The sequence below is a fragment of the Anneissia japonica genome, unplaced genomic scaffold (assembly GCF_011630105.1).
Source record: "Anneissia japonica isolate Jap-2015-1 unplaced genomic scaffold, ASM1163010v1 scaffold11653_len147064_cov108, whole genome shotgun sequence".
NCBI lineage: Eukaryota > Metazoa > Echinodermata > Crinoidea > Comatulida > Comatulidae > Anneissia > Anneissia japonica.
The window spans coordinates 130,929-141,261 of NW_022696558.1; the positions used below are offsets into that span (position 1 = coordinate 130,929).

Below are 10,333 nucleotides of genomic sequence, written 5' to 3' on the forward strand. Positions count from 1 at the left end.
TATGGGGAAGGGGGTGGGGGAGAGCGTGGGGATATACATTAGTATTAGTGGGAATATACATTAGTATTAGTGGGAAACCCCAGAACTCCATCACCTTGTTAGGGAAGAAAAAAATTATTTCATTGAAAAATATATAAAAAGCATTTTTACAGTCTTTTTGCACCTACTTGAAGTGGTTATTTAGTGGTTAAAGAGGCCTTGGACTCCTTGTCAGGGAATTGGCTCTGGCAACGCCGGTGAGGCACACAACTATATCAACTGATTGCATAACAAGTGGGGGCTAATGGAAGGGGAGGGAAGGGGGTCGAACTTACTCTCTTGTTGCATGCTATCTTCTGTGATCGTGTCATCTTGATCCACAGCCGCTTCCAGTCCTTCAAGGGCGGCCGTAACATTTTGAACTTTGAACTCCTCCATGCCTTGCTGGGAATCCCCGACCTCCATGATGTTGACGTCTTCTTCCTCTTCCTCATTCTCTGAGCTACTAACCTCTTCAAAGATCTGTTTCCAGTCGTTGCCATCTGAAAAGAAAGCATCTTGTTAAGTCCTGGTCACACTATCAGGCTTTATATGACAATTTTTGCCATTAAAAATGCAAAATGATGTTAAAATGCAAGATTATGTTAAAATGGAAGATGATGGTAAAATAGAAGATGTTATATCACAAGTGGGTCCAGGAATTTGAAATACAGTGGGCCCAGGGGAAGACTTTCGAAAATAGAGGGTCAATACAACTTCAGGCCCACCATGGTTGGGGCTTAGGGAAGAAAATGTACTATTATGCTACCTCTAGATGGCCATAAATGGCATTCTCTGATTTTATATTTGAATATAATTTTCTTTTTTCAGCATCTTTTTTTTTTTATAACCTTACAAAATCTAGGGGGGTGGATGGGCTGGCTATACCCCCTCCTTTGAATCCACAACTGATAACATACATAATTAACAATAATATGCAAACTCCATATTGTCTATGGTCCCTAATAATATGTAATTCAAAACCAACATACCTATTTGTAATTCACTTTTTGTGTCTTCTTTGCCATCTTTATCAGGTAACACTTCCCATCCTTATCAAAAATATAAGGATTGTAACCATGTATAGCGACCTAGTTAGCTAGCCAAAAAATAATACTATGAAAAAAAATAAATAAATATATACACAGAACTGAACAAAAGAGAAATTTTATGATGATAGTATCCGAGAAATAGAATTTTTTTTAATTATTATTTTTTGTTGTTAATATGTCAGTTACAACATGACAAAACCAGCACCAGTGACTGCAAAATAGAAAACAGACTTTAATATATCATTGTTCTCTACATTGTAAGCTTTAACACGATGGGTCGTTAACTGGAATCGACTTACTACTGTAATACCAAAGTTACGAATAAAAGTATTACGGCTTTTGTGTCTAAAGTATACAATACTGCCATTTCTTATGTTAATTACTCATTTAGTGATGCTGGTTTTAGGATGGCCAGCCTCAAGTGTTCAATAACTGCTGCTGAGAAATTCAAACAATAGATAAGATTACTCAAAATAGTATAAAACAGATGAAAGGATACGGACTCTGATAGCGGTACTGTCCATTCTCAATAGTCTTTTAACTTCTTTCTCAATATCTGGTGATTCAATGTACTACAAGAAAGTAAAAGAATATTGAAATTTATTTAAGGCATCAGTTTAACAATTTTATTCTCGTATCCAGTTGAACTAATACCAGTGACATATCTAGGGTTGTGCTAAGGAACACACCCCAAAAAATAGCTTGCGAAATCCCATGTCGTCCGCCCCCATTAAAACTGTCCAAAGCAAAAAATCACACTCAAGCAGTTTAAAAACACCTCATTTTGCAGCCTAGAGCCGCCTCAATTAACAATTGGGGCCCCTACTCTACTTTCGTGCCCCCAACCCTTCAGGTCCATGATTTCAAGACTCCTATACACCACTATATACCAGGTTCAGTTTACCACAAAAAGAAAGTAAAAACACTGATCCATTTCCTATTGAGATACCATTGTCTTCACACAAACTAATACCTTGTTACATGTCGCAGGCAGTAAATATATGCAAGAACGCCACAAAGTGAAAGTGAATATAATAATAAATAATAATAGATAGATTTATATAGCGCAGATAAACGAGGTCTCTATCCGCTCGGGACTAGATGTTGCACTTTTCAATAACTTTCTCCTCCCCAGAGGGTCACTTCATGTCCACCACAGCCAGTAAACTGGCGCACTTTCATCTGTCCACGACAAGCCAAGTGAACCAGTACACCGGGGCAACCCTCTACTCATTTTGAAAGATTTACTGAGTTCTTTAAAGAACATGAGCATTTGTGTACACTGTGCATACAGTTTATAGTCCTTATATAAAAAATATAAAAATAATATGTAATATAAAAAATTCTTTTCTGCAGTTTTATTGGAAACGGCAAAAAATAATAGTCAGAGTTACAGTATAAGATTGTACCTTTTTCTTGGCTGTTTTCCTAAACCTCCGTTTTCTGACATTCTTTAGTGGTGGTGTTACTAAAAAAAACAATTTAAAGATCGATTAAGCCTTCTCTGAAGACGAATAAAGCACTCAACCTGAAATATCAATACATTCTTATTGTTATTTGATATATAGAAAACTTTATAGAATACTTTGAACCAAAATGTTATATATTTTAATATGGTATATATTTATTAATCATTTGTTTCATTTTAAACGTACATCCGTGATTCCATAGAAATTTCTTGTCGACTTTGCCGGTGTTCTTGTGCGGAGAATTTTTTTCCTCTCGACCACTTCCACTGTCTTCTCCTTCATTTGAACAAACAAGCATCTACAATTCAAAGACACGAGAAGATGTTATATGCTCATATTAGTCATGATGTACCTATATATGGTCATGATGAGATATTTCATGACCATATTTAGGCATGTCACATTAAACGAGAGCATCAATGATGCAATAGCCCACTTGACAATAGCTGGCAATGTTTAAGTGCTGTCAGTAGGTGGAGGTTGTGTGGAGTGTTGTTATGTGTATTGAGCATAAAGAAAAACGTTTAAAGTTATAGTACTGTAGTTGTATGCATCATCATAGACCTTTTTTGTTATGTTCAATTAACAGTTAGGAAAGGTGTGATGTCATGTACAGTGATATTAAAGGAAATATGGTTGTTGTAAGGTTTGTTGTGTACCCAACTTTTTGAAATATTTTGTACTGTAATTATAAAGGTATTTATGTAGATGTTTATGATATAAGTAGACAGTTTGGTGAGTGAATGGAATTTGTTGCATAGAAGCATTTCATTGTGAAGAAATATATTTTTCCAAAGGTGCATTATAATTATGTATATCATTTGTCTTTGTTTGTTAGTTAAACATGCAGCTTTGTTTGCGAAAAGCTAAACAACTTCTTGGCTGACGTCAGATCTTGATGTATGTATGTTTATACATATAGGTATATATATGTATACATATGTATATACACATCTGTCTCTTATACACATCTGTTGTTATGTGTATAGAGCATAAAGAAAAACGTTTAAAGTTATAGTACTGTAGTATACATTACTAGATTAAATAATATACTAGTACATTACTAGATTATAGGCAATGTTGGCCTACATTTTATGTAATTAACATCTGATTTAAATCTAATATATTACGTACCTAGGCCTATGTGGTTGGCTACAGATAGCCAAGTGTAGAGTACGAAAAGCTAAAAAATTCATATGTAAAGAAAAATCATCCTAGAGCAATGCTGAAAATCTACCGTCTCAACAGAACAAAAATTCCATGTGCAACCTTGCATGCTATCATGTATCTAATGGCAACGTCCTCGTCATCAACCACACCACAATGCGGCAACACGAAATGTGCTGTCACTCATCGCTACTGACTGATTTGAATGTGTGGTTTAATACACATAAAAGCAACTTGTAGCCTACATTTATTTCATGTAGTATCTGATCTAGACTAGGGCCTAGGCCTACACACACGTACGTACCCAGCCAGCCTAATCGTCTTCGTCAGGCCAGCCTGCATTACAGTACATTGACACGAAATGTGCTGCACACATACACTCATCGCTACTAATTTGAATATTATGTGGTTTAATACACATAAAAGCAACTTATAGCCTACATTTCCTGTTACCTGATCTATTACACACACGTACTACCCAGCCAGCCTATAGGCCTAGTTCGTCTTCCTCTAGCCCAACCTGCATTACAACAGTTTACATTGTTTATCTCTCAGAGGAGAGACCACACACCCTTGCAAGCACCACAAAACGGATCATTCTTCGCTACCAACTAGACTCGTGCAGACGCATTTATTAGCCGCAAAGCTTACCATTCAGGGCCGTGATTGGTTGATAAACACAATGTGGAAAGGTCATTTGCAATCTGATCAATGACGAACTCGCTTTCGTAGGAAACCCACCGTAGTGTTAAGAGGTATGATGTAAAAACATATTTTTTCACATATTTCCCGACAATATTTTCGCAAAAACTCTTCATACTTTAAATTCCTCAGTCCTTATCTTCCATATTATTGCAAGATCGGCCTAATCACGTCACAAACGAAGGAAGAGATAGAAAAACAAACTTTTACCACCCTGTTGGAGAAGGCAATCATTTTGTAGGGAAAATAAAGCATTTTTAATATCTGGAATTTCCACCTCCATGTACCTAGATGTAGTTATTCTTAGGGACCTTGGACTCCCGGTTAGGGAATTGGCTTTACCAACGCCACTGAGGCGTTGGTGAAATGAGACGGCTTGAATATAACTCGAGGGGCGCTAGCTGGCAAAAGAAGATGATGCAAGGTGTCTAGTTAATTTATTTGCTTTGAAAATTTCCAGTGGGTGAGGGGGTGACCTCCTCCCTTGAATCAACCACTGATAACATACATAAATAGCAATAATATGCAACTCCTTATTGTGTAAGGTCCCTAATAATATATAATATAAAAAACCAACATACCTATTTGTAATTCACTTTTTGTGTCTTCTTTGCCATCTTTATCTGGCAACATTTCCCATTCTTATAAAAAGATAAGAATTGTAACCATGTATGGGGACCTAGCTAGCTAGCCAAAAAATAATACAAAGAAAAAATATATACATAGAACTGAACAAGAGAGAAATTTTGTATGATGATAGTATCTGAGAAATAGGATTTTTTAAAATTATTATTAAGGATTTAAAAAAAAATATGACTAAATATATATTCTTATTCTCCAAATTGTAATCTTTAAAATGATGAGTCATTTACTGGAATCGACTTAATATTACTAAAGTTATGAATAAAAGTATTACAGCGTCTCTGTACTAAAGTACACAATACTGCCACATTCTTTGCTAATTACTCATTTAGTGACAGTTTGCTGGTTTTAGGATGACAAGCCTCAAATGTTAATTAAATAACTGCTGCTACTCACAATTCAAACAATAGATAAAATTCCTAAAAATAGTATAAATCGGATGAAAGGATACGGACTCTGATAGCTGTGCTGTCCCTTCTTAGTAGTCTTTTCACTTTTTTCTCAATATCTGGTGATTCTATGTACTGCAAGAAGAAAGTAAAAGAATAAATATTGAAATGTATTTAAAACATCCATCTTTAATGATAATTCACTCTTGTATCCAGCACCACCTGATTTGCCCTACCTGATGTATTATTGTAGCGAATACTCAGTATGTTCCCAAATACTAGTAAAAAAAATTCACAAGTGATTCGGGTGTGAATCAAACCCACGACCTTCAGGTAACTAGCCTGGTGCCATAACCACTACACTACCAAGTCACAAGTGTTGTATGCGATCCCCAAGTGGCAGCGGGTATGAGAAAATGTTATCAGAGTTAGACATACCTATTTCTTGGCTATTTTCTGAAACTTCGTTTTCTCACATTCTTTAGTGGAGGTGTTACTGAAAAAAAGGTAATTTGAAAAAATTTAAAGAAATTTTTATCAACTATGAATTGAAAAGGCTGATTAATCTTTCTCCTGAAGATGAATAAAATAATCGACCTCAAACACCAAGCAATATATATATTTTACAACGGTATATGTTTATTAATGATTTGTTTCGCTTTCAACTTACGTCCACGGTTCCATAGAAACTTCTTGTTGACTTTGTCAGTATTCTTGTGCGGAGAAGGTTTTTCTTCTCGACCACTTCCACTGTCTTCCCCTTCATTTGAACAACCAAGCATCTACAATTCAAAGACGTGTGAAGATGTTGTATGCCCATAGTTGTGATGTGCCTATGGTCATGATGTAATGTATCATGACCATATTTAGGCATGTCACATTAAAAAATGGCTGTCAAAAGCTGTGCCAACAGGGACACACCCAGCAATTTGTCCCACTTGAAAAGATTTAACCAAAGCACAAAAGAATTTAGACTATCAGTCTTCTATCATACAAAGCATGAAATTACAACACTGACAGATCAATATGTAGGTACACTGTCTGCCACCACTAACAGTGCAATTTGTATATAAATGAAAATACTGTGAATGAAACACCAGCTTACCTGACATATATCTGCAGTTTTCAAGAATGTTTTCTTATCAACTGTTTTATAGGATTCCAATATTGTTGGTATGTCCACCAACTGAAAAACACAAACAAAAACAATCAGTAACTTATTGTTTCAATTGCAATATAATAGTAAATGATATGTGTAAAGAATGAATGATTACAATGATGATGATGATTGATGATTGATGATGTGTTTCAAAGTCTTTGGTCCAATGTATGAAGGGCACAGCAGCAGAGGTCATGAACAAGCTAAATGGATAGAGGCTTGCAGCCACCTAGGGCCCCTGGGGGGACACAGAAGGGCCAGAAGGCTAAGTCCCCTGAAGGGTCAGTGGTCATGACATTTTCATGCCTTGAGTAATTGATTTCCTATGTCACATTCTAAATACATCTATAAAATGGAGGTCAATGGTTTTAAAGTTTAAAAGAAAGAAAACAGCATAAAGCTATATCCAGAAAAAAAAATGTTACATGCCTATGGTCATGATGATTACCATATATAGGCACATTATGGCTACATATAGGCAAATCATGGCTAGATGACATCACATCATGACCATATATAGGCACATCATGACAATATATAGGCACATCATGACCATATTTAGGCACATCATGGCTAAATGACATCACATCATGACAATATATAGGCACATAATGACCATATATAGGCACATCATGACCATATTTGGGCACATCATGGCTATATATAGGCACGTCATGGCTAGATGACACCACATCATGACCATATATAGGCACATCATGACCATATTTAGGCACATCATGGCTATATATAGGCACATCATGGCTATATATAGGCACATCATGGCTAGATGACATCACATCATGACCATATATAGGCAAATCATGACCATATATAGGTACATCATGGCTACATATGACCATACAACAGTTTTGTTATATTTTTGACAGTTTGATAGTCTGGACTGTGCTTCAGTACGAGTCTATTAATAACATCCTGATGCTTGTTAATATAATACAGCTGTACCCCATTATAGTTTAACATGTAATTGGTAAGGGCACTTAAGAAAAAGGAGGTTTTCTTCAAAACCTAAGATCTCCCTTGGCTTACAGGCTTGCTGACGCATTAGGCAAGACTTCTTTATATCTTTTTTAGTGAACCCACCACATACAGTACCAATAATAATAATGATGACTTGCTGCCATGTAAAAATTAAAATTTAAGAAAAATATAAAATCTTTTCTTTTATTACAGTATGCCTGTTGCTGCCTTGAAATATTAAAAAATGAGATATGATATTTCTTCCTAATTAAATAGATTTAAAACATTTAACGATCCCATTACTTCACTGTTTACATTCACCAATAAAATGTTATTATTATTTTCTCCTCTGTCTGGATATATTTGGCAAAACTAATTGCTAAATATAAAAGCAAAATTATATTTTAATATTTTTTTCTTCCTCCTCAGATGATGATTTTTGAAACAAAAAGTTTGGGAAACAAGGTGTGTTGCCTTATTTCAGTATCACTAAAATGTGAAAGGAATGATCTAATGAATTCTAATTTTGCTGCGAATGCTTCTTTGTCAAAGAGTACTGTCTGTGCCATGTCTGCCATCTCCTGTTGTAGAAAATTTGAAGTCATGGTAAATATCAATTAATACACTATTTAGATAGGCTCTTCTTTTTCCATCTTGATTTCAGAGGTTTAAAAAAAAACATTTTTCAATTTTTTTCCAATCATATAGTGGTGTAGAATAGTCTTTTGTGATACGATCCTCCGTTATGGAGTTATGAATTTTTAGATAACATGAGGACAAGAATTTAGCCTCAAAGCTTATCATATTTTTGTTGGTTACGCATCACTGACTTGGGTTGGAAAAGGCGTATACAGTAGGCCTATGCCTAAAAGGCTATAGAAGGAGTAGCCTATACTACTCTAGGCCTAGTACTGGATTATGGTCGTAGCAGCCGCGAGGGAAAGCAGCCGCGCTCAAAATGTATGCCAGTAGCGCTATACCGATTGATTGGGATACAGTACTGTAGAGCGTTGGTCAAGAGTGTTCATATCGTACTCGTCAATTCTAGTATGTTTCACTCAGTTTTATTTGATCAGGCAAGTGTTTCGAAATAAAGAGAAATCAATGTATAATTTTCATAATTGAATATTTTTTATTTCTCGTAGTCTTCTTGGCCCTGGTTAATTAAAGATTGATTTGTTTACAGATTGATTACATGACACATAACATAATTGAATTATGATATGATTAAATTGATATTTATTATATGTTATCAGTTCGGATTTTTATGTATAATGAACTTTTATTTTATATTTCTTTCAGGACACAAACGGATTCAAACATGGGATCTGTCAATACTAAATTTACAATGTAATAAAATTTGATGAACATGAAAAACATAGGTCTACACCAGTGATACTGTACATTGTTGTCATTATTATTATTAATTTATTATTATTACTATTATTATTATTATCATTATTATTAATAATAATTATCAATCATCTTCAAATGCAATGACAAACAGATGTTCATTCACTAAAGAACAAACTGAACACAAGTTAGCAAAATTTGAATAAATAAACTAAAGAAGCGATTTAAAAAGTACCATCCATTTCTGTAAGAAAATAGGCATACTAAGTATAAATCATAATATTTGATATAATAAACAAACTAACTAAATATTAAGTCTCGATTTATATAGGCTATATATAAATTATGAAAGAAAATATACATTAATTTGATAAATGAAAAACAGTATTAATATCGAACTCTGATGCCCATTGTCCAACATACATTTTGCATACTGCACGCTTGGCGCTCCATATAAATTGCTGCGTATCGGCTCGCGGTCTCTTTCCCTCGCGGCCGCTCCGACCATACTCCCTAGCTAGTACTAGACCAAATAATGCCTAGCTTAACCAACCAGCTAGCCTACGGCTAGGCCGCCAGAAAGTAGTATGGAGGCTAACTAGGCCTAGTTGGAACACTAGCCTACCTAGGCCTACTGTAGGCCCAAGTCCTAGCACAGAGAGAGTAGGCCTGGGTGTCTAAGCTAGTGCATACCTACTGTACCCGCTAGGGCTAGCCTAGGCCTAGGCTAGGGAGCTGCTGTACCCTGGCTAGGCCTAGATTATTACTTATCTTGTAAACGTGACCATAATTCGCATTTTTTTAAAGTATGAACACTTGACTATTTTTTTTTCGTAAGTACATACAGAAGGCATTCGAAGAATAAAATGGTTTTCAAGCTCCGGTATAAATTATCATCTTGATATTCAACATGATGTTTGTCTCTCTCACTTGCTCACGGTCCTACTAAATACCACACGGAACCACTCGCGACCACACGGGACCACTCGCGACCACACGGGTGCAAAAATGATAAAAATATTACCACACGAGAGTAGAAAACTACTTAATAATCAATAGAAACCAACTTTTAGTACGGTAATTATCCAAAATATGGTAAAAATGATTTTTTTTACAGGTTTTTCCGCCGTGCTTCGGAAAGTAATGCGGTGACATTGAGGTTCTGTAACGCATTCACGGCTCCAGAAACGCGTTCACCCTTGACCTCTACAACATTCACTACATACAGTACGGTACGTTACATTTCATCCTGCGTGTATGCCTCTTGTATGTATAGGCCTATTATTCTACTATAACTGTATTTATTACTTATGTGTTTTTGACTCTTATTATTTTAATTTTAATTTGTTTTTATTTGTATTGATCCTGTATTTATGTTATGTTTTAGCCCAGAGACAAATCTAG

The 10,333-nt window shown here is 35.4% G+C and overlaps 2 protein-coding genes across 3 annotated transcripts in view; both read right to left on the minus strand.

The window, feature by feature from the left end:
- The window catches only part of LOC117102126 (transcription initiation factor TFIID subunit 7-like), an 8,093-nt gene extending 2,519 nt beyond the window's left edge, over window positions 1-5,574 (minus strand). The window contains exons 1-6 of one of the 2 annotated variants that reach the window (XM_033242327.1): window positions 5,502-5,574; window positions 4,990-5,049; window positions 2,726-2,837; window positions 1,570-1,642; window positions 1,011-1,070; window positions 315-521 (exon numbers count right to left, since the gene is read on the minus strand). In XM_033242327.1, coding sequence (XP_033098218.1) covers window positions 315-521; window positions 1,011-1,070; window positions 1,570-1,642; window positions 2,726-2,821 — 436 coding nt within the window. In that variant the 5' untranslated portion in view covers window positions 2,822-2,837; window positions 4,990-5,049; window positions 5,502-5,574. Of the gene's footprint in view, window positions 1-314; window positions 522-1,010; window positions 1,071-1,569; window positions 1,643-2,479; window positions 2,539-2,725; window positions 2,838-4,989; window positions 5,057-5,501 lie in introns of those variants that run through there. The other variant, XM_033242326.1, reaches the window with a different exon arrangement.
- On the minus strand, window positions 5,514-9,868 carry LOC117102127 (transcription initiation factor TFIID subunit 7-like). The gene is made up of 5 exons (XM_033242328.1): window positions 9,775-9,868; window positions 6,545-6,625; window positions 6,110-6,221; window positions 5,878-5,935; window positions 5,514-5,574 (listed from the first exon to the last, which is right to left on the minus strand). Exons 1-4 carry the CDS (start codon window positions 9,781-9,783, stop codon window positions 5,889-5,891), a joined length of 249 nt encoding a protein of 82 aa, XP_033098219.1. The 5' UTR covers window positions 9,784-9,868; the 3' UTR covers window positions 5,514-5,574; window positions 5,878-5,888.
- Between the last annotated feature and the right edge of the window lie 465 nt (window positions 9,869-10,333).